General features: G+C 43.3%; 2 protein-coding genes across 8 annotated transcripts in view; one reads left to right on the top strand and one right to left on the bottom strand.

Moving 5' to 3' along the window:
* The window catches only part of rfx1a (regulatory factor X, 1a (influences HLA class II expression)), a 21,223-nt gene extending 4,702 nt beyond the window's left edge, over nt 1-16,521 (top strand). For 2 of the 7 annotated variants that reach the window (XM_050069848.1, XM_050069851.1), the window contains exons 6-18: nt 22-445; nt 1,141-1,322; nt 1,959-2,078; nt 2,329-2,462; nt 2,639-2,757; nt 3,066-3,172; nt 3,279-3,430; nt 5,257-5,354; nt 6,444-6,593; nt 6,965-7,173; nt 8,522-8,675; nt 8,754-8,799; nt 8,889-11,249. In XM_050069848.1, coding sequence (XP_049925805.1) covers nt 22-445; nt 1,141-1,322; nt 1,959-2,078; nt 2,329-2,462; nt 2,639-2,757; nt 3,066-3,172; nt 3,279-3,430; nt 5,257-5,354; nt 6,444-6,593; nt 6,965-7,173; nt 8,522-8,675; nt 8,754-8,799; nt 8,889-9,049 — 2,056 coding nt within the window. In that variant the 3' untranslated portion in view covers nt 9,050-11,249. Of the gene's footprint in view, nt 1-21; nt 446-1,140; nt 1,323-1,958; nt 2,079-2,328; nt 2,463-2,638; nt 2,758-3,065; nt 3,173-3,278; nt 3,431-5,256; nt 5,355-6,443; nt 6,594-6,964; nt 7,174-8,521; nt 8,676-8,753; nt 8,800-8,888; nt 11,250-16,508 lie in introns of those variants that run through there. The other 5 variants (XM_050069850.1, XM_050069849.1, XM_050069855.1 and 2 more) reach the window with 5 other exon arrangements.
* LOC126405869 (far upstream element-binding protein 2-like) overlaps nt 12,735-24,287 on the bottom strand; it is a 12,767-nt gene continuing 1,214 nt past the window's right edge. The window contains exons 2-18 of the mRNA XM_050069859.1: nt 23,545-23,647; nt 23,371-23,430; nt 23,093-23,129; nt 22,874-22,926; nt 22,688-22,759; nt 22,521-22,578; nt 21,734-21,905; nt 21,488-21,586; nt 21,294-21,392; nt 21,086-21,188; nt 19,374-19,495; nt 18,821-19,114; nt 18,611-18,726; nt 18,146-18,234; nt 17,590-17,796; nt 16,547-16,734; nt 12,735-16,423 (exon numbers count right to left, since the gene is read on the bottom strand). Coding sequence (XP_049925816.1) covers nt 16,415-16,423; nt 16,547-16,734; nt 17,590-17,796; nt 18,146-18,234; nt 18,611-18,726; nt 18,821-19,114; nt 19,374-19,495; nt 21,086-21,188; nt 21,294-21,392; nt 21,488-21,586; nt 21,734-21,905; nt 22,521-22,578; nt 22,688-22,759; nt 22,874-22,926; nt 23,093-23,129; nt 23,371-23,430; nt 23,545-23,647 — 1,881 coding nt within the window. The 3' untranslated portion in view covers nt 12,735-16,414. The remainder of the gene's footprint in view (nt 16,424-16,546; nt 16,735-17,589; nt 17,797-18,145; nt 18,235-18,610; nt 18,727-18,820; nt 19,115-19,373; nt 19,496-21,085; nt 21,189-21,293; nt 21,393-21,487; nt 21,587-21,733; nt 21,906-22,520; nt 22,579-22,687; nt 22,760-22,873; nt 22,927-23,092; nt 23,130-23,370; nt 23,431-23,544; nt 23,648-24,287) is intronic.

The raw sequence follows: 24,287 nt of genomic DNA, 5'->3' as shown, positions 1-24,287 counted from the left end.
CGTGTTATGTCTTTCATCCAGCCGTTCCAGCACCTTTCCTTACACTGACACACCTCTGTACACCCAGACCACAGCTGCCCAGTATTACGAAGGGCAGCCAACTTCAGGCTCACAGCCCTCCACCCCTGGCACACCTCTAACCGTCTCCGTAACTGCTGGCACAACGGGGGGGGTGTCCATGTTTGTTGCCCAGCCCACCAGTGCAGCAGGGGGAGGGGCCACAGTGGTGACCACAGGTGGTACCACCAATGGGGCAGGGGAAGGGGCAGGCACCAACGGTGGCGCAGCAGGCAGCTATGTGATCCAGGGGGGTTACATGCTGGGCAGCAGCAGCGGAGGGGCAGCTGGCAACAGTCAGAACTACTCACACACCGCCCGCGCCTCCCCAGCCACTGTGAGTATTACAGAGGGCGAGGAGAGTAGCGTGCCGTCGGCAGACAAGAAGGTATGCAGAGGCGCCAAGCGCAGGAATTTCTTCTCGTTTTGTTCTCATCCACACAACCCCTTTGGTGGCGCACACTGATGACGTCATAGTTTTGTCCAGTGGAAAGCACAATTAAAAATGTGGAGATTCACGGCCAGAAAATACAGCACTTTGAGTACTGATCCTTATAAAACTCATTGTAGCATAAGGTATTTTTAACTGTGGTTTCCACCTGAGAGAAAACAAAACCATGGCCTCATCATTTTCATATCATTACAGTGCATGTGACGAGGGGCATTTTTAATGTGCCTGAGATGCCCCAACACTATATTTATTGTTCATCCCAAATTCATCCTATTGAACCCCATATGATAATGGTAACCAACCTACCCGTTTGGCAAACATCCCATCAGTATTGCAAGTCATTAATTCATTGCATACCAAAGTTGTATGCCACGGCACGCAAACAAACGTATTTGTGTTTTCATTCCCAAATGATCGACAGGCTGTATATGTGAATGGATTTGTTTGTGTTTCTATAATTTATTGATTAAAAAAAATGTGTGCATGTACTAACTGAAAAATGTGGTGTTTGCAATTAAGTGAACATATTTTTTTGTGTGTATACTGTATGTTGAGGTGTGTGTTTCCGGCTTGTATCTATTGGCTTTGCTAACTGCACCAGCTATTTTCTTTTTTCATTGCCTGCGTGTCAGGTACAGTGGTTGCTGGACAACTATGAGACAGCTGAAGGAGTGAGTCTGCCACGTTCCACCCTCTACTGCCATTATCTGCTGCACTGCCAGGAGCAGAAACTAGAGCCTGTTAATGCTGCCTCTTTTGGAAAACTCATCAGATCTGTGTTCATGGGGCTACGCACACGGCGCCTGGGCACACGGTAAGACGGATCATCAATAGCGGTGCACTACAGCTACATGACAGGATTGTATATCGACATAGTTGTTTTCAAATGTATTTTTATGAATATAAGATATGACCATGACATCACACAAAGAGCAAGCAAACAGAAAGACACAACACTTTCTCCCACAGAGCGATGCACATCAGCAGCACAGACACCCTCTTTATATACACAGTATTGTCCATATAGGTCCCAATTAGTGAACACCCAGGCACAGTTTCTTACAGGGGAACAATGGAGATGTTTCTAGGAAAATCTATAGAGCCCTTCGGAGCAGAGCAAAACGTTTGCCCAGTGTAGGAAGAAATGTGGGTAGAGATGAAGACAGACAGCATGTGTGTGGGTGAGTGAGTTTGATGAAGGAGGGGAGAGCCTGCAAGTGAGATTGACTTTTTGGAAATGTTTGGTAATATGGGTTTAATTAAACAATACCATATGTTTAGTTAGGGTATTATATGAAATGAAGGATATATGTTTTTTACCACAAGTTTATACAGACAACATAAACCCTCTCTTCTACTTGTTTTCTCCTTTATAGATTTAATATGAGAGACAGATTTGCCAACACATGTACAATTTTATGTAAAAAAACATGTCATCTGCTCCTGACAGGGGTAACTCTAAATACCACTACTACGGACTGAGGATCAAGGCAGGCTCTTCTCTTCTCCGTCTGATGGAAGATCAGCAACATCTGGCCATGAGGCAGCAGCCTTTCTCACAGAAACAGAGGTACACACACGAACATCCCCACACACACACCCACCTAATATTTGTCATTACACCACTGTAACACATTAAGCTTGAACTGAACTGACTTTTATTTTCCCTCACTTGTATATAGAAACTGTATGTAAGTGATATATAAGACTGCTGTATAAGACAGAATTGCCGGTTGGGCCCTCTTTTTATTCATCGTCTTTGTGTCGAACTGAATGTTTCATCTATGTTATCCTGTGTATTTTATGTCTGTTCCTATCAGGTTGAAGCCTGTGCATAAAGTAGAGGGCATGACTAATGGCACAGCAGCAGGAGCAGGTCAGCAGCAGCAACAGCAGCAGGGGTCAGGGCAGGTGGACATCAGCACCCAGGTTCAGCAGTACCAGCAGTTCCTAGGTGAGACTAGTGAACAAATACCTACAGGTTTAAAAGTGATGCTGAAGGATTTGCCAAAAAGATTTAGGAGTCTGATGGTATTATTGTGAAAATACAATATACAATATTATTTACAGGTAATTTAATCTGCATTTAGTGTGATTTCTCGCTGACTATCCAGTGTCCTTGTGTTCCAGATGCATCCAGAGCTCTCCCAGAGTTCCCAGACATCGACCTCCAGGGGAAGTCTCTGCCAGAGGGAATTGAGCTTGAGCATATAAAGAGCTTTCAGCTGCTGTACAGAGAACACTGTGAGGTAACCGACTGCAAGGATCAGTTTGCTGGCAGGCACCCATTCAGTATTTATGAGGTTCCCTTTTCTATCTAGTTGTTAGTGGGACACAGGAAGACTGCTTTAAATAAAAGTACCCGCTGAGTATAGAATAGGACAATACTAACTGAAAAATGAAAAGACATGTTAGACAGCTGAGGGAGAAGATGGTTCAGAAGAAGTCAAACCAACATTAGAGAGTAAAATCCATTATTTAGATAATGTCCTTGTTTTCCTCTCTTTGTTTCTGTTCAATTGTTGATAAGTCAGATGTTCTCTCTGTGTTCTGTCAGGCCATACTAGATGTGATGGTCAACCTGCAGTTTACCCTGGTGGAAACTCTGTGGAAGACCTTCTGGAGGTTCAGCCAGAGTCAGGCTGGAGATGCCACGTTGGCTGTGTGAGTGGTTGAGACTTGATATTCAAAATTCAGTCAGAAAATTCTCTGTTTGCAATAACAGCACTATTTTGTAGTAGTTAAAACTGGCTTGTGTGTGTGTTGGCAGTCATGATGAGTCAGAGAAGCGCCTCCCTAAGTCCTGCTTGGTGTTGCTGTGCAAGTATGATCCGGTGCTGCGCTGGAGCCGGGACTGTGACAACAGCCTGTACCAGGGCCTGGTGGAGATCCTCATCCCTGATGTCCTCAGGCCCATCCCCAGTAAGACTCTACAAGAAATATGATTAAGCAGGAAAGCAGAGAGTGATATGTGCATAAGAAAATATATATAAAAAACACTGAACAAAAAAGTAAATGCAAAATATTTTTGGGGGGTCTTGTGTGAGTGTGGGTAAAATGGAGCATTAGATGGACTATTGGTTTGGCATGAAGTCAGCAGTGATGAAGGCATTGGGCTGGAAAGTTGTGGTGAAGAAGGAGCTGAGCCAGAAGGCAAAGCTTTCCATTTATCAGTCCATCTACATTCACAACCCTCACCTGTAGTCATGAGCCTTGGATAGTGTCTGAAAGAATGTGGATACAAGCGGCTGAAATGAGTTTCCTCTGTAGGGTGGCTGAGCTCAGCCGTAGGCTTTTGCTAATAACATTAGCATGTTATATTTGTTTGGAAAACATGTTCAGTATAAGACAATTGTTTTGTCAGTGAACCTTGTGAGTTGTGATGGAGCTGAATTCTGTAGTCACCTTTATTAAATGTTGCTATTGTCCCTGGTTTTATATGAGAAGAGGAAAAGATCGCTAGGCTAAATTATACAATGTAAAATGCCATAGGCTTGTGCTAAAAACATTAGCATGTTGTATTTGTGGGGAAAATGTGTCCAGATAAGACAAGTGCTTTGTGAGTGCTGTGAGTAATAGTGAAGCTGATTTGTGTACTTGTGTTAGAAATTGTCTCTATTAAAGTCATGTTAAATGTGTGTTTTGAATCAACTAAACTTCACAGCACTCCGCACAAGTACTAATGCTCACAACAGTGTGGTTGACATGGCGAAGGGTCTGCCTCTTTAGAGATAGGTGAGCAGCTCATACATCCGCAGGGAGCTTGGAAAAGAGCTGCCTCTCCTTTGTGTTGAAAGGAGCCAGATGAGGTGGTTTGGGCATCTTATCAGGGTGTTAAGGGTGTAAAGAGGTGTTCTGGGCACGTCCAACTGGTAGAAGGCCCTGTGACAGACCCAGAACACGCTAATTATATATCTTATCTGGCCTGGGAACACTTCAGGATCCCCCAGGAGGAGCTGGAAAGCATTGCTGGGGGAGAGAGACATCTAGAGCACCTTGCTCAGCCTGCTGCCCCCACAACCCGGCCCTGACAAGCGGATGAAAATGAATGGATAGATCATTTTTTGTGTCTGACATTTTTTTTTAGATTTAAAATGTGCCCATTTACTCTAAAATAATTACAGTTGCCATTAAAGCCACTTTATCCATACCTACATTATATGCCCATGCAGATTAAGAGCTATTTTTTAACCTCAGTGCCGAATTGAACTATTTAGAATGAGCCTATGACAACATCAGCCTGCTCGATATTTCACAAACAATCCCACATTTCTGTGAAAATTGTCTTTTCTTGGCGAAACATTTGGACTGGTGAACTGGCTCTGTAGTAAGAGAGCACAAAGCTTTTCCTTGTTTCACGCCTACTGCTCTGCTGTGGAAACTGACTCACTGGTGTTTAGACTGATTACTTTAGGTTTCAATTTTAGTCAGACTTTGAATTTAACTATTTTTGACACGGCTATGAGAAAGAGTCTTTCTTTGCACTCTGCTGCATTGCTGCCACAGAAATATTTTCCGGGGCCTTAGGTTGTTGTCTTCCATGTAAATTGGAATCACATTGGAAATCTGATAATGCATTTACGCTACACAGCTAAGAAATCTGTTTCTTTGGCAGAAACTTAGCTATGTTCACCAGTTGTTTGATAGTCCTTTATCCTGGTACATTGTCAGGGATAAGAAAATAATAACATAATCTCAAGTGACCAATACTAAAGTCTCTCATCCCTTTTTTCCCTTGCTGCTTCCAGGTGCCTTAACTCAAGCCATCCGCAATTTTGCCAAGAGCCTGGAGAGCTGGCTGACCAATGCCATGATGAACATCCCGGAGGAAATGGTCCGCATCAAGGTACACTCCCCTTGGATTAACTTGCAGTTGGTGGAAAAACATGTGTTCTGAGCCATGGAGGAAGCTTTGTAGGCTAGCAGGATCAGATATTATACAATCATACTTTTCTGCAAGCTTAGAAATTGTTTGGTTTAATACTTTGAATGTACTGCAAAACTAAAACCCATTTTCCCTTGTGGGACTTTTCCTTGCTGTGGTGGTGTGAACAGAGAAACAGTTCACACCAAAGTCAATTACCTGTAATGCTATTTATCAGTCTAGACTGTTTTGGTGTGAGTTGTCCAGTGTTTGATATACTGGCTGTAGAGGTGTCTGCCTTCTCTCCAGTATAATGAAACCAGATGGCACTCGGCTTTTGGTGCTCAAAGTGCCAAGACTTTACATCTGAAAAACTCAACAGCAAAGTCTCTTCCCAGAAATCCTGACCTGGTTACACAAGATAAACCACAGACCATGTCATCAGCAGTTTCATATAGGCACTACTTTCTTTCTTGCGAACCACACCCACCAACTGTATCACTGTGCAGAAGGAAGTTGGCACCTGCTCATGGACGAGAGGCTCATGCTCGTTACAGAGCTGGATTGAAGCATTAATGGCGTCCTCCTCGGCTGAGCTGTAAGGTTATCTAGCTCAGTGGTGCTAGGTGAGCTAGCAGTAGATGCACGCTACCTACTGCTTGGTGATACTGTTGGTGGGTGTAGTTCAGTAGAAATAAAATAGTTCCCACATTAAATTGCTCACAACAAGGTCTGTGGATTATCTTGAGTAACCAGGTCATGATTCCTGCAAAGAGACATTGCTGTTTAGTTTTTCTTTGAGCACCACAAGCTGAGTGCCATCTAGATTCATTATATTCAAGAGAAGGCAAACATCTCTACAGCTGATATCTCCAACACCATCTAGATTGATAAATAGCACCACAGGTTTTTTATTTTGGGGTGAACTGTCCCCTTAAGGCCAAGGCCAGAGCTGAACGTACACTGCTCTGTAACAGGAGGTCACTTGTAGAGATATTTGTATGTATGCGTGCCTTTATGTAAAATATATTTTTGATGTCCTGTCATCCTTCTCTCCTTGTGGTCTCTCAGGTAACATCAGCCAATGCATTTGCCCAGACACTGCGTCGCTACACTAGTCTGAATCACCTCGCCCAGGCAGCCCGCGCTGTCCTCCAGAACACGGCCCAGATCAACCAGATGCTCTCCGACCTCAACCGTGTTGACTTTGCTAACGTCCAGGTTGGTTTAGTCTTTGAACACTGGCACCACTCATGTGAATTTCAGTCTTTGCGGCTTAATCTTGCATGGGTTTTAGTTTTGTGCATATGCAACAATTTCTGCTGTAGCTTGTGGTTTTGACGAGGTTTCACGTGTGTTAGTTATTCAGTCTTATCTGCAAATTTCCTACCCAGGAAATGTAAACCAAACCCTCATTCTTTTTCTCAGAAGCTCATTGTCTTTCTCCTCCAGTGTACAGCATGTGGTTCGATACAGAGCCATGAACTTGGTGGTGATTTAGTGTCTTGCTCTAAGACAAGCTGGCAGAGAATGTCCTCTGCTGGTACTGCCTCTTACTGACACGTTGCCCCCGTCCTGTCCACCCTTTGCAGGAGCAGGCTTCATGGGTGTGCCGGTGTGAGGACCGTGTTGTCCAGCGGCTGGAGCAGGACTTCAAGCTGACCCTCCAGCAGCAGAACTCCCTGGAGCAGTGGGCCGCGTGGCTGGATGGTGTGGTCTCCCAAGTCCTAAAGCCCTACCAGCAGAGCCCTGCCTTCCCCAAGGCCGCCAAGCTTTTCCTACTCAAGTGGTCTTTTTACAGGTGTGACGGGAGACATTCGGACATTCCCTTTTTACGTTGTTGTCTTTGTCGAGGCTGTGAGATTTAGCTACAAGCTTTTGTTGCTCAGTAAATGAGGTCATTCTATGCTCTGATAGTGAATCACTGTTGAGTGTGAATGCACAGTTGTGATGCATGTTTAGCTTTGAAGTCATGGCTGGTCAAGAACAATGTCAAAAATTCACAAAACGGAACAGTAGAAATTTGTTATCTTGCATCAGTGTGATAAAAACCTGACCACAAGTAACAAGATAGCATCTCAGCTGTAGTGAAGTGAATCATGAGGTCATCAAGGAACTAAAGCCACAAGCAAAGATTCAAAGACAATAAAATCAATTTAATAAACTAGGAAACACTGTGAAAGAACCAGATGTCAGATCAGTCTATTAAAAGAGCAGAGTAATAAACTGACCAGCACTCACTTTCAAGTTGCTTTTATTTCAGTTGTGTAGATTAATATGTCCGTTCACTCAGATATTATTTAACAGGTGGCAGAATTTGCTTTCTAAAGGGTACTTCACCCAAAAAAATCATCACTTGTATATCGATCATTCACGCCATGTTACACTAAATTCATTAGGAGAACTTTAATTTTCTCACATGCCCACATGGTGAACGAAGAATCCAAAAACTGAGAAAATTCTTGATGAATTGGAGTAAAGGGGGGGCACATGTAACGACAGCAAAACTGTTTAAAACATCCATCAACTCATGCAGTATAATCCATGTGTCATTTATCCAGTCGATCAGTACTTCCCAAACACATGCATTCTCACTATAACTGTAATATTTAAAAAAACTTCAGCATAAACAGTCTCACATACGGTCGAGTAGCACGCCTGGACAAGCGTGTGTTTGAGCTCTTTTCATGCTCTCAGTTAAGCAGAGCTCAAACACGCTTACCCAGGCGTGCTACTCGTCCATACGTGAGACTGTTTATGCAAAAGTGTTTTAAAAATGTCAGTGTAAGTGAAAATGCGTGTGTTTGGGAAGTATTGAGCATTCAGCTGGATAAATGAGACTTGGATTATACTGCGTGTGTTGTGTGAGAGTTTGTAAACGGTTGTTTTGATATGGTTTTGCTGTCGTTAATGCACAAATGATCATCGGGAGGGGGGTGTATTCCTTTAATGAATAATGAACTTGATGCGAAACTGTATTAGTAAATCTCTATTAGTTGAGAACTCAACATAGAGTTCACTAATCCTTTTACCTCTGTCATAGTGAAACACTAAACAATACTTCCTGTTTACGGTCAAGAATAAGAAGTGTTACAGTTTCGGTATACATGTTTACTGATTGCTTAATTCTCACCGTCTCTGCTCCGCAGTTCCATGGTGATCAGGGACCTGACCCTGAGGAGTGCAGCCAGTTTTGGTTCCTTTCACCTGATCCGCCTGCTGTACGATGAGTACATGTACTACCTGATAGAGCACAGAGTGGCCCAGGCCAAAGGAGAGACCCCCATTGCTGTCATGGGAGAGGTACCAAAGCACACACACATAGATGAACGAAATCATAGGAGATATATTCACCGTACTAACACATCCTTCTCTTCTTAGTTTGCCAGTTTAGGCCGGGGTTTAAACCAGCTGGATCCTGACAAAGGTACACTCTGGGCTCTGTTTCTCAAACTAACTTCATTCATGTTTCAAGCATTGTTTCTGACTAACCCCTTTACCCCTCATCTCTACCAGAAGAGGAAGAGGAAGAAGAGGAGGAGAGCGACGAGGAAGGTCAGGAGCTGTCCCTACCCTCGGACGCTGCCGTGCTGGGAGACGAATCTCTGGAGCCGCCTGCCAAGCTGGCCAGAATGGACCAGAGAGTCCTCTTCACAACCGGATCAGCTGACAACTAACCACAGAGTAACACTACTAGACGTGGGTTGATTATATCGATTATGCACACACACACAAACACACACACACACACACACACACACACACACACACACACACACACACACACACACAGATGTACAAAGAACACTAATTTATACACTCGACACATGTATATAGATCTTGTAAATGTGTGTGCGCGCACTGTCGCTGCATACTGTAACTGTCCCACCTGTTGACAGGCACACACAGTCGAAACATTGAGTACTGCTGCAGAAGGATGTGGCTTGAAACCCCCCCGAGAGAAACACAGAGCATTTTAACCCTCAGTTGTATTGATCTGTAAAAAAAAAAAGAAGCCAGGCATGTTATTTTCTTTCTTTGTGTCATTGCATTGCAACCTGTAGCCTCGCTGTCTCCTCGAAACTTCAGCTCACCCTTGATCCTCCTAAAACTGTCACTGCCGTATCAAAGTGGTCTTGAAAATACTGTGATGTGTGTGCGTGTGTGTGTGCGTGCGTGCATGTGTGTGAGGTAACTCCAACAGGACGAGGGTGCAAAGTGGACCTTCAGCAGTAAACAGTTGCTGATTTAGTTGTCACTAATTCATTGTAGGAAACTGTCGTTAAGAGGGGGAGAGACATTTGTGAGAGACAGCAGGCGGTTGGGATTTTTGTGTGGGTTTGTCTTATTTGTGTGTGTGTGTGTTTTCTGTCTGAACACAGGGGGTCACACCGCTCTGCTGTTACTCCTGGAGGCTGACCGAACATGCTTTTTTTTCCCATGATGGCGTGCGTACAAGTGTGTGTGTGTGTGTGTGTGTGTGTGTGTGTGTGTGTGTGTGTTTCTGGTTGTGTGCTTGTGAGTCATGCCAAGTGTTGACTGTTTTCCTCTTGTAGATATTTTGTAAGGCATTCAGGTTTTGATTTTGGGAGACGTGCGTAGCTTTCCCGTTTTATTGGATTCGCCTGTTAAGAAAACGTTCTTGTGTTCTTGGAGTGCCTGTCGCAGCTGCTATACACACTTGTAAAGAAAAAGCTACGGCTGTGGAATTGGGGCTCCCGTTAGTTGCTGCAAAAAATCCTCTCTCTTTTATTGAACATCTGGTTCCACGAGGGAGGTACTGTATGTGTCATATTTTTACGTTCAAAGTGCTTCATTCCCGTCCATCCAATCCTCTGTGGTCTCATTTTTCCTTTGACGTCGTTTTTTCGCCTTATTTCAGTATATTTTTCCATGTGTGTGCCAAACCTGTTTGCTTTGATCCCATTGTCTTTAAATTATCTATGTTTTAAGGAGGACTGTGCCTGAGTAAGAACAGTGATATACTTATATTCTACTGTATATTTATCCACTATTTTGAATTTCGTTGTCACTAAGTGAACCTCTTGTGCAGTGTATGGTGCTGTGTTGTCACACATTGTAAGCAACCTTTGTGTGCATTATTGATTTGTGATTGTACGTTCGGTTACCAATCCTAATATCATATCTGATGACTTTTCCACAAACAGGCTAAGGCCCTGCCTCTTTGCACATACTGACTATTGTCTTTAAAAGCTCCGACAGAGTTATCTGAAATGTTTCTCATTTTCTTTGAAGTCTTAGGTGTGTTTTGTAACGGTGGGTGTGCAGGTGTCAGATTTCGTGTGAACATCTCCTGCTCACCGCTGCGTGGTGAGAGGCAAGATGGCTCTTTCTGCACAGTCCTCCACCGACACTCATCTCCCTCCACTGTGCTTTCATCTCACTGCGTTTCCGCCCTCCTGCCAACGGCTTTGTTTTGCTTCAGACATCCATATTCTTAAACACTGTTCGTCGAGATTGGTTGTTGTAGACATGTCATTTTTTGGATTTTTTGAATACAAAGTCTTTAAATAGCTGCGATGCACACGTTTTCAACAAGCATCGCCAGCCCTCAAACCAGCACATCATCCTTTACATGGAGTCTAACGCTACCACAGCTGAGTACATATCACTCCAGTCTTTTAACGATCTACAGCATATAGAATGGCCATTGTTTACCCAGTAAGAAAAAATGTTTGGTCATTTTTATAGTGCATTGTTTCTTATGTACAAAACAAATTGAGAAAAAAAGATGTTCAGTGGCAGTGTTTTATGAATTTGGTCTGCTATAAGTATGACTGTGCCTTTGGAGGTGGTAGAATGCAATTCAGATGTTTTTAATTTTAAAGATATAAATTAAAGAATTTTTAAAATTGCACTCTTGTAGACGTGTTTGTTTTGAACAGTGCAGTCACACAACTCAGCACATCAGTGTTCCTAATCATTGTGGCAAATAGATAAACAGGGTGTGGGTCTGATGTGCAGCCGCAGTCTGACTAAATCTGACACTTTGGTTTAACAAACAGACTTCCTGGCTCGTACTCGCACACAAACATACACACTTGTCTGTTATCACTTCTGCTGCAATGTACAAAGTAGGACACTGGAACAGAAACCACAAATCCTTTCACATATGTTCTATGAAACCAAAAAACAGCTTCTGCAGTAAACTGTCACCTAACAAATGTGTTGTCACTTTTAAGTGTGAAAACTGAGAATGTACGACACAAAAACAGGTAAAACAGGTTTATATGATTGTATCAAAAGTATGGAGTATTAAATGTATCTAGTAACTTTACAGACAAGTGTAAAACCTTTCTTATGTCATGGACCACTAAATTGATACACATTATGTCAGAGACTGCCATCTGATTAGATTTCACTTCAGGGACCTCTGTGAAAAGATTTCTGTTGTTAGATATGATAAAGAGTACAGTTGTCAACTACACTTGAGGAAATAACTATGGAGAAGTGACACATATGATGCAAATAGTCATGATTATGACTCTTATTCACACTTGGCTCATCTCTGTAGTGAATTAAGTAGTGAAAACATACTATTCCTCATTTTCTGGGGATCCCCTGGGACTCCCTCAAGGACCCCTGAAGGTCTGCAGACTACTGGTTGAGAACCAGTGTTAAAGCACACCTAGCAGCATTTATACAAGGTGTTTAATTTATTTGAATTTAATACTCTGGAATTTAAGTACTGGAATACCTTAATCAGACTTTAATTTTTTTTAAATTGGTCTTTAATTAAAACAGAGAACAGAATCATAAATTATTTTACGAAACGTATTGGATAAATGCTTTAAAGTAGAAAGTCGAGATTGCCTGTGCTTGCAGTTGTTGTTGAATGCTTGTGGTATGAGCCTAGAGCACTAATGGGTTGGTATGGGTTTTCTGCTTTTTAACAGTAAGAAAGATGGTTGTGGAGAATACAATTTCATCCTTGGGGGAAAAAAAGGGAGCTCTTGAAAATGTACTTTAAAGTCCTTGAATTTTACTTGCCTCTATCAGTGCAAACCCTGTAATAGGTTTCTACGATCAAGGTTCAATGTCACATCCACAAAGAGGTGAAACGGGTGTTGAGCCACCATGAGTTGCCACTTAAAACTGAACTCACAGGACCATCCTCACAGATTTCTGATTCAGTTATTCATTTAAAAATAGATCATCTATAAAAAATATTTTTGTCAATAACGGGATCACCTGCGCAGTCCTGTCTGATTAATCTGAAGACTTATAGTGACATCTACTGGTGATTTATCTCAACTGTGCTTTGTTATATCTGGTGACAGTTGTTTTATGTACACTGTAAAAGAACAGGGAAGACAACAAAATGTTCAACACACATTTTAAAGTAATTGACATTTGCCCCATTTTAATTCAGAGTATTGCTGCTGGTGGTCATCTATTCACAATATCAACACTGCTGCCGAAGGCAGGCTCACAGCTGCCGTTCAGAATACAAGATTCATACCTGATACATCTCTGGAAGTCAAAACCAACAGCCTTATATTGCTGATTATATGTACATAATAAAGTGAGACACATTGGAAGACTAAATTTTCAATCTGTTACACACAATGACTGTGGGAAGGAGAAAAGATCGACACATTCTTGTTGGCATCCATAAAAAAGTAAAGAAAAAAGCAATCACGTGCAACCTTGAGATGAAACAAAATCACAGCATGGTTCAAATGTGTGGTGGCTGAACCTCACATGACGTGTCCCCATTGTAGGAGAGGTTGTATGGACAACAGAGGGGGACATGATCTCAACATGACACAGAGAGATGTGCAGTTGTGTCAAGGTGAATGCCCACTAGCAGTAGGTGTTGGTTTTAAAAGGTCTGACAATCTCTTTGAGCAATATGAGATAACGAGGATTGTTCACACTTAGCCAACCAAATTTAAGAGAAAATGCACCTTTCTCTTTCTGTTTTGGCCTTCCATCCGCACAGTGAGTCAGTGTGTTTCTAGCCCAGATACAAAAACTCTCAGGTGAAAAAACAGTTTCCTGAATGGACATTTCAGGAGTCAAAGAGGTTGAACGGCAGATGGGCGTGTGACAAAATTGCGAGAAGTCTTAAAAAATGTTTAAAGTGGAAATGGATAAGTTTTTTGCTGTATTGTGAAGTAAGTATTAATTGCACAATGTAATGGCTTTAGAATAATGACACCATCTGCGTTAAGAGTGGTTCCCTATGCGCCTCGCTTTCACTCTGTAATTCTGTCTGTCACTGAGTACGATCTCACAGCAAAGTGAATGTTCGATTTATGGCACAAAGAAAGTGCGTCAAACGTGCAACCAAAACACAACAGGATAGAGCTTTTGCTTTCCCGGTTGCTCTCAGTAGCTTTCTCCAGTTACTAAGGAGTATCAGTGAGTTCTTTGCAGTTACTATGCACTGTAGTGGAAACGGAAGATGGTGGGACAACTGAAGTAACTGTGGAAACTCTACGTGTCAAAAGAAAAAGAGCCCTGTTGACAGAGAAGGCAAAGAAGGCGAAGAAGGAGAGATAAAAGCCGAGGTAAAATGAGCAAATCTCTGGCGGGCTTTCACTCAATGGACAGCTGCAGGATGAGAGGAACCGATGTCAAGGTGGACTCAAGCCACGTGACTTGGACTCTAGACATGACGGTAGTCTTGACAAAATCCAAAAAAGACATGCAACTCAACTTGGACTTCAATTCCAATGACTCCTGACTTCGAATGGACTTCATTCCTTAGCCTTAAAAATACTTGACACCTTCCCCCGAGCCCAAAGATTAAAAGCAAGTTATTTAAAAGTGTAACACAAATCAATTATTTCCCTTCATTTCCTGAGTCACATACCATTAATGCAATTTGTAACCACAGAGTCGACACTTAATTCCCCAGATCCACTTTGTTTGAATCAGTTTGACAACATCGAGTCAAGTTGCAGAAGAATAAATGTAACTTTACTGAGTGCCAGGTGGAAAATATGATAAAGACAAATCTGTGTACGCACAAAAACTACGTGCTGGTCAAGAAAAAATAACCTGTAGTATGTGAAACGTGCCCAGATGGAGACACAACTTCCAACAAATTTGTTTTAACAAGTGCAAATTTCAAAAAGCTTTCATGACTTTTGTAAATGTAAAGATATACTATGCAGGGTTGACAATTACTGTATATAAACATGCTCACCAGCTAAAGTACAAGTCAACCTCAGCCTCACTATATTTACGATTTTATCCGCACTTTGTCTCTTGGATGCCTGCTGCTTACAATCTGGATCTTCTAATGAAGCCCTGGCCTTTCATGAGTGCTGGGGGGAACTCACTCATCAATGTCCCAAACACCTGCCTGCTACTGTTGCTACTTCCTCTGCAAGCTGCTTTGCAACCTGTCTCCACCCCAGCTCCTCCTTTTCATGTTGTGTCTGACTTAGCAGTGTCATTTCTGCTTGTCATTGATGTTGCTCTGTTCTGTTCCCACGGGGCTTTGCTGCTGCTCTCCCTGCCTTAGGCTTTCCATGTAGGCGCATGGAAGGGCAGGGAGGTTTGCTCTCTGCCTTAGGCTTTCCTCATTTGCATGTGGAAGGGCAGAGAGGTGTGCTCTCTCCGCCTTATGGCTTTCCACGCAGGTACGTAGAAGGGCGGAGAGGTATGCTCTCTCTGCCTTGCTTTCTGCATAGGCCCCAAGGAAGGGTGGAGAGGCCCCAGAACAGAGCCATATCACCAAATATAATACTGCAAATGGAAATAAAGTTTTATTTGACTTAAGTGTTCCTTACTGAAATAAGAAAACACAGGCAGAGGGCAGAGTCTCTGCAGAAAAACACACCTCCACACACTTCTAATAGGTCATAAGTGATGATAGGGATTACCTCCCTAAGAGTCTACACATTGTTTTGTTTAAGGAAAATCCTGCATAGTATACCTTTTATTTATAATAACTCTCTTGTTAAAATGGCAATACATTTGGTGAAGAGCACATTATGACTTGTCAGGGACTCAAAAAAGGTTAGGACTTGGGATCTACCTGTCTCAATTTGGGACTTGGCTGCAAATACTTGAGACTTACTTGTGGCATGGTTCCACCCTGTCAGTAAGTAACAAACCCTCTAAAAAAAGGCTGTGATCTGGTTGTCTTTGCGACCGCAGCGCTAACAATAATACCACTTAAAAACACTGGGGGGAAAAAGTTGTCTGTTTCCACTTTAACAGAGACCTTTGAACCCTTTTGTGAATATCTGAGTCCAAAACCTGACACTGTTCTGCAGCTGAAGGGCGGCCCTGCTCTTCATTGGGTGCCTTACTTTTGAGTGTTGTATCATCTACCTCTAGCAGCTCTCAGCAGTTGTTGTTAGTCAGCCCACATGCATGAATCAACACTGTAGAAAAACTCTCACTCTTACAAAACGCTGCGAGTGAACACATTCATGAGCAAAAAGAAAAACAATCCAAGTGTACACAAGTTGAAACATCATGCAAGCCTTGGCTGAGGGAAATGTGACAATTTATAAAAAAGAAAAAATCGAAACACTGAGCAAATCAAATGAGCTTTAAAAAGGATTCCTCTGATGTATTATTATTACCTGTACCACATACACAACATGATTATAGTCCTAATAGCTATGCGCAGTTCAGTAAATATAACACAGGGGTATGAGGAGCTTCAAAAATGGGATTTAGAAGTCTGAGGAAGTTAATAAAAGGAAGATGAGATAGATTTATTGGCAACTCCTCCACAATTCAGTAAGCGTTTCGAGGCTTCCATGTTTATAATGGCGTATATAAATGTTATGTAGAGGCATCGAGAAGCCGTTTACCTGTCATGGCGGGATAATCAGTCTTCTCCCTCCCCTCAGCAGCAAAGCACTAGAACGTTTGTTCAGTTCACATTTTTATTAAAAAGTATCCAGGTGGTGGTGAGGACAGCTTTCATTCACCTCACAGGAAATTAAAAAGAAGAAGAAGAAAAAAAAAATCTGACTAAATCCTGGCCTGAAGTTCAGGGTCACCTTCTTCATCCTGGATTCTCTCCTGAGACCTTCTGCCATGAACTCTCACTGCGTCTAAAATACAAACAAGGAATCTTTTGTGAAGGATCAACTTCTTATTGTAAACTCTAAAATGTGTCGTACCTCTGTGATACCACAGGAACATGGTGAAAACCTGGCTGCAGCCTCTGTACCAACCTGTCCCTGCTGGGGAGTGGCTGGCTGGCCGGGAGCCTGTCCTGTCTGTCCATAGTACGCAGCCTGCTGTCTGTAGTACTCCGCCCAGGCTGCGCTGTAGTCCGGCTGACCCCCTGTCGTTGATGATGCGCCCCCGGCTGCTCCTGGGGCTGCAGGTGCTGTCCCGGGGACAGAGCCACCTGCCTGGGCTGGAGGTGACAGACAAAACAGACATGACCCTACACACTACTGCTTTCACTTCGACTTTAAGACAAGCGCCCGACCTTACGTTTTCCAGGTGGTCAAAGACGCAGCATGTGTACGGCCTCTAATTTCCAGGGCTGGTACCTGCGGTTATTCCACAGGCTAGTTAATAACATGTCGGGCAGGAAATCCAAAGTGTTGGATCATTTTGAGAAGGTGAAGGACGAACCCAAGGTGATATGTAAACTCATCTTCATTGGTCAACTACAAACATGATGTATCATCTGAAACATGGAAGTAGCTACATGCCCATTAGCCCACAGAGCCATTAACAGGCGGCTCGCTCAGTGTGTGACGTGCACTTGTAGATAAAATATAGGCCTATATTAATGCAGGTTCATTAGTACGGTTTTGTATTTCTCTGTAATGTAGCACAGTGTTAACAATGTTACCTCAAACCATTGTGTTGCCCCGCCCAAAATATATAATTCAATAATTAAATTAATATCGTAAACATTTGAACAACTAGTTGACTAGTGGCCCTAAATGACAACTATTGGTCGACTAGGAAAATTCTTGGTCGGGGGCAGCCCCTGCTGTGCAGTAACTCACAGCCTCAAGTTATTTTAATGAGTGGAAGGCAGCAGAGGGGACGCAGTTTCCAACACGGTGGTGGGGGTATGAAGCGGTTGCCACCCACGTGAACAGACACAGATTTTGCTCCACTATGCAAAGTTCATGGTGTTGAACTTCTGACGGTAGCCACCTGACTTTCCAGGGTTTCCCCACACACTCACTCACCACAAATAAACCTAACATTTGTTAGTTAACAGCAGGTAAAGTTACAGATGGTGTCTCACCCATCTTCTTGTAGTACTCCTCCCAGGCCTTGGTGTAATCCGGCTGGCCCCCCGGCGTCTGTGTGGGCTGAGTCTGGTCCCCTGATGCTTGGGCACCTCCAGGTGGGTTAGCAGGGTACTGGGCTGGCACAGCCCCCGATGGCTGCTGGTAGTACTGAGCATAGTAGGCGGCCCAGGCTGCGTTGGGATCATTGGCTGCTGCCTTGCCTAGAAAAGACGCAGGGTGGAGGGGGTGAGGTCCTCATAGGGTGAGGGTGAGCCCCTGCTACTGGCCTGGAGACCGGGCTTGGAGACCAGGGGGGAGACAGAGACAGGGTTAGCCAGAGCTGCTTTAAGTGAAGACAGTGCATCTAATCACAACATTTCCATCAGTACTCCTGCTGACCTTCACAGATTTAGAAAAAAATGCCATTACTCATCTGAAATGACTGGGAGCGTATAAAACCTACAGCCTGGGATGAAAGTACTGTCGTGGGATGTGAACATGCTAAGATGAGCAAAAATAAACATTGATCCCAGAAAACCAGGAGAGGCAGTGAGGTCAAAGGTGACTCACTGGGGTCATGGGGTGCCTGGGGTTGCCACTGCTGGTAGGTGTTGCTCCAGCCCTGAGGGGTGTACTGGTGAGGACCTGGAGGACCACCGCTGAGGAGAAAAGAAAATGTTTATCATTAAAAACCTCTCATTCATCATCCTGATATGATGAGAAAATTTATCTTCTTAAAGGGACAGTTATCCCAAAATCCAAACTAATTATTCTCCCTTTTACCTGTAGAGCTATTTATCAATCTGGATTGTTTCGGTGTGAGTTGCAGAGTGTCATGATGATGAAATGGTACTTTGAGCACCACAAGCTGAGTGCCATCTAGTTCCATTATACTGGAGAGAAGGCAGACATCTCTATAGCTAACACCCAGCAACTCACAACAAAATAATCTAGTTTGATTTTGGGGGTGAACTGTCCCTTTAAATGTGACTGTAAAGCAACGCAAACAGCTGCACATTAGTTGTAGCTACTCACTGTGGTGGTCCAGGTGCCCCAGGCGGTCCGGGGTTGTATGGGTTGGGGTTGTAGGGACCCATTGGACCAGCAGGACCTGGTCCACCTGGCCCCGGGCCCACAGGACACAGAGGACCCTGTAAGACATAATATAATCACACATCAAATGAAGAAAAAGAAAAAAGGTGTCAGTTTTCCTACATGTAACTAAAAAACAATCTTGCTACATACCTCAATCTTCTCCTCAATGAGCTGCTTGGCATGGTCGATTTGTTGCGGTGAGCCCCGAATGATAAACAGCTTGAAGTTGGGGTCTCCGTTGGGAGGTGGCTGTCGAGAGATTTCCACAAAGGCCCCCGTCTGCTGGTTGATGGACTTGACATTCTCCCCTCCCCGGCCAATCACAAGTCCGCACTTGTGGGCAGGAATAGAGAAAGTCATTTCCCCTCCAGGGGGCCCCCAGCTGCCTTGTCCACCACCTCGGCCCCTGTTGCCTGCAGGCATGCCTGGAGGACCTGGGGGACCCTGTGGATGGAAGAGAGAGAACACCTCAGTGCTATGTCTATATATAGCATGATACTTCATCTTACTGCTGATGCAAACACTATGCGGAGAAGCTACAAAATTTGCCCCAGGCCTGCTGCCACACACACTGTTCTCCACAACCAGATAAGATGATACTGTGCTACACTCTAGCGATTATGTCTACTGGTTTATGAGTGAACATATGCATGCTTTAGACATTTTGACACCCCATGCATATGTAAGAAAGAGTGATCCATACCCCCTGTCCTTCCTCCCTGACCCTGATGCTCTGCAGCAGGTCATTGATGATCTGGGCAGCATGCTCGCAGCGTTCAGGAGGACCACTGATGTGGGCGATCTTATCTGGACCAGTCCCGTCATCTGTAAGAAAGATTAAAATCTGCTGTATTATTATACATATGAGCTATAGTTTTGATATTTTGAATCACGTTACTTATAGTACTGAGAATCAACACCAAACCCTGTAACTCCAGACCTCACACACGCCAAGTGTAGGCTATCTGCTTATAGTGGTGACAAATCACTCAGTTCAACACACTGAAGAAGTCATGTCTGCCCTTGACACTAGGGGTTCATCCCAATATCCCTCCTCGACTCCTCTATCCTCGATCACTTGACCCAGAAATCGATTGACACCCCCCATCTTGAAGGACGTCTCAATTCGTTACATGCACTTGGAGGAGTCAAGGAGTCGAGGAAGCTTTCAGAGGAGAGGGAAGAGAAGATATACGAGTGCAGCCATTTGGCCTTATAAATCATTTCCAGCATTACACCATCATCATATTCTGGGTTACTGAGTAATGAACTCACAGTCAGAATATCAATATATACAAATGCAAATAATGAATAAAAAATACAAAGGCATTCTGTGGGGCACAGTAAAATATAGAATGAAATGCAGGTTGTTCTTCATGTGCAGGTGTTTGTTAACAGAGACAAAAGACTGCTGCCCTGCTACTGATAGCTGCATCTGTATCATTATATATATATATATATATATATATATATATATATTTTATGTGCAGACACAAACTCCATTAAGTTTCTATAGCTGTTAATAAAGCTGTAATCATCTGCTGCTGTCATCACAAATGGATATCGCTTCATGTGACGTTTCAGAGGAAAAGACTTGTCATTTCTCTTGAGGCATATTTCTTTATTTCTTCTCTCCTTGCATCTCTCCCCCGTGTCTGACAAGGGCGGAGCTAAGACGCGAGGAAGAGACGCAAGTGAGGGAAACATGGATGCGAGATGAGGTATTGGGATGAACCCAATATTTGTGTAGGCATACCACTCGAAGGTGAAAAAGAGAACATTTGCTCTGCACACACAAACTCGTGTGTAAAGGCATTCACATATTTGGAGAACTTCCACCAAAATGAGACTTAACAGTGTATTCAGCTACCTGTAAATTTAAAAAAACTGATAACACGGTTAACACTGGTGTTTGGTATCTTTAATTTACACTAATCATTTGGTAAAAGACAAAAAAAAGTCTATAAAAGAAGGACAAAATCTTCAATTAGGATAGTGTCATTTAAATCCACTTTTTATGAATTTGCTAACTGTTTCAGTTGGTGACATACAGGGATGCACTAATTTATCAATTGAGCATAGGTATTGGCGGATATTTACCTCATTAAGTCAGTCTATCAGCAAATAAGACGACACTTAATGATGACAGTGGCTCATGTTTTTCTGCTGTGTCACACCAATTTTAGCGTAGGTAAAAAAGCAGGGCTCAAGACTAATGGCGTCCTGTCGTCCAGGGGACAGCAGAAAACATGTCTGGTACAGAGATCTGGTACAGAGACACCTCTGGCTTCAGACATTAAACTTTCAAGTCTGGACACTAATGAGAACCCAAATGTGCTGTTCATGCAAAATATTACATCAAGAAACGAGGAAAATGTGTGAATGCACCCATTAAAAAAGACACAGGGGTCCGACCTTGTTTGAACTGTATCCTAACTCCAGCATCGTTCTGGATTTTCTTGATCATCTCTCCGTTTCGCCCGATAACCACACCGACTGAGTGTCTCTGTACGGGGATCTAAGTGGGAAACAGAAGTTTTTTTATAGACTTGGTTTTGGTTCAAAGACAACTAACCCCACCACTAATCCCCCTCCACACACACACACACACACACACACTCACATCCATGCCTCCCCCCATTCGGGAACCGAAGTCATTTCTTTCACTGAAGCCACCATGGTCTCTCTCCCTCAGAATCTCCTGTACCATCTCCTGGGCTTGCTGAAAGGTAGGAAAGGAACACATTATGATTACAGCACGTGGCAACTCAGCAACACACATTTATGTTGAACTTGACATGATTTTTATGAATGCACCTGGACTTTGTAGGGATCGCCTATAATGCGCAGAGGCTTGTCGACATTGGGTCCCTGAGAGGCGTCCTGGATCAGGATCATCTTCACACCTGCACGTTCCTGAAATGTTCCACAGTCAAAGATTATGGTAATGTGCATCTTTGTGATTGACTCTACTGCAGCATAAAAATCAATAGGTTCCTGGCTCTATTCATGAAACATTTTCATATACAAAACTAAAGGTACCACACTGCAACATTCCAATACCTGAAGCTGTTTGATGGTCTCTCCACCCTTTCCAATGACTAGCCCAGCCTTGCCAGCTGGTATCATCATCTCATGCACCGTGCCGTTCTGCCCGTTGGTGGACTCATGATAGGAAGAAGGGGGTGTGCCCCTCCCTCGTGACACTATCTCATCCAACAGCCTTTTGGCATTCCTACAAAAGGAAGATGTTACGCATCATAAATTTCACAAACTCATGTAATGAAGCTGATAAAATGGAAAGTGACACAGAGCAATTCAGCAATAGGTCATGAGAGAACGGGGCTTCAAACAGAGTGAATCGGTATTTAGAATTTTTTTTATTATGCTTAACATCACTCTAAAAAAATCTGATATATTCTTGCTAACAGTTTGCAAGGCCGGGGAAGAGAAGCATGCCCAAAAGAAAAGCCCACACTTCTAGTCGGAAGGAGAAACACGGCTACTTTTAACATCATGAAAGACTTGGACATAGACAGGTTTTTAATATCGCAACAACCTTTTCAAGAAGATGGTTAGAAGAATAAAAAAGGGAGGCTGTGTTTGCACGGTCCAACAAGTCCACCACCGGTCGAAAACTTTTTTAAAAAAGAAGCTAATTGACAAGCGGCTCCAGCTGTTCCACTAAATGACATGCCACAGCATGTTAATCTGAGTATGCACAGCTGCATGTAAACAGCAATATTAGTGGAATATTCATATTTTTATCAGCCATATAAACAGTTTCTTTTTTGGAATGAGGGCGAAACCTGGAATATTTTAACCTGTTTCTAGAAAGTCTAATACTCACTCTATGGAGTCTTGGGAACCTGTGAGAGACACGCTCCTGTTTGGAAGTCCTCCGCTGTCTGGACACACACACATAGAGTACATATGTATTATAAGAGTTTAAGCCAAAAGGGAAATAACGTCATAAACTATAATGAAAACTGTGGCCATCTGTTTATCAGACAGTACCTGGAGCTATCTGAACCTTGCAGCCTGACTCCTGTTGAATCTTATTGATCTGTTCACCTCCGCGGCCAATAACTGTGGATGAAGAGAGAGCAAACTGTGATGTTGGTGGGTCACACTCTCAATAGTGGCGTCTGTTTTCTTGCCATATAATCGCAGACACAGTTCGGCATCAATATTTGCACTCACTGAGTCCCACCATGCTGTCTGGTACACTGTATTCCTCTGTGTTGGAGGTGGGTCTGACACCATCAGCAAGCGAGGAGGACAAAAAAGAGGCAACAAATCAGGCAGGAAACTTTATAATCACATTTTTACCACAATCATGTTTTTCTCCACTGTCATGATACAAGGGCCGAAAACTTCTTCATAATACACCCTCATCAACAGAAAGCTCTGAGTTCTCACCTTTGTTGTGCAAGAGCAGCTAGCTGGGCACCAATGGCTGAGATGGGACAACAACAGAAAACAGAGGTTGAAAAAACAGAGCATGGGAGAGGTTTTGGATTACTGACGGACTGTGAGACACAGAGGAGGGGAAGCATGGACAGACAAGGGCAAAGGGGCAAACTACTGGAACAGAAGTACTGTGCACCTGGAAGTCTATATTAAATTGTGTCAGCTGTGAGTTATAAACATCACAACGCAAAAAGTAAACAGGGCATAAAATAACAGGATGAACTCACACAATGCATTGGCTGAATCCAAGTCACTCTGTGCAGCCAGCTTCTTGCTTTCGGGTTCATCTGTCAGGTGAGGAAACCAGAGATATCTACTGTAACTGTGTGTGTGTGTGTGTGTTGTGACATGTCTGTAAGCAGTATATCAAGGAGACTGCACACTGAGTCGTGTCGTCATACCTGCATCCTCCAGCTGTCGTTTCTGTGCAGTGAATGGAAAGCTATCTGCTGCAGTGTTGTTGTTCATGGGTGGTCCAGCGTCACCTCCGATCTTAGCTGCAATCTGAAACACAAGCGGAGAATTCATCATGACAACTGAGCTATCAACCTATCAACAAAAAGCCACTGTAATATAAATTAGAGTATTCCCACCTCCTCCTCAGTAACCTACCCATCTACCTAGTAGTGCACCCAGCTCATCAACTACCACTACACCCCTGAATGTACTATATAATTAATACTGTTCAGTGTGTATTCAGTACATATTAAAGTTCATATTATGGCCCTATCTTTTGTCTCTTATCAGTGCTTTTAGCTTTTCTATCTATCTACACTTAGCGGCCACTTTATTAGGTACACCTGTTCAACTGCTCGTTAACGCAAGTAGCTAATCAGCCAATCACGTGGCAGCAACTCAGTGTATGTAGGCATGTAGACATGGTCAAGACAACCTGCTGAAGTTCAAACTGAGCATCAGAATGGGGAAGAAATGTGAATCAAGTGACTTTGAACGTGGCATGGTTGTTGGTGCCAGATGGGCTGGTCTGAGTATTTCAGAAACTGCTGATCTACTGGGATTTTCACACACAACCATCTCTAGGGTTTACAGAGGATGGTCCCACAAAGAGAAAATATCCAGTGAGCAGCAGTTCTCTGGGTGAAAATGCCTTGTTGATGCCAGAGGTCAGAGGAGAATGGTTCAA

The sequence above is a fragment of the Epinephelus moara genome, chromosome 18 (genome assembly GCF_006386435.1).
Source record: "Epinephelus moara isolate mb chromosome 18, YSFRI_EMoa_1.0, whole genome shotgun sequence".
In the NCBI taxonomy this organism is placed as follows: Eukaryota; Metazoa; Chordata; class Actinopteri; order Perciformes; family Serranidae; genus Epinephelus; species Epinephelus moara.
This window is presented reverse-complemented; position numbering and strand designations above follow the sequence as displayed.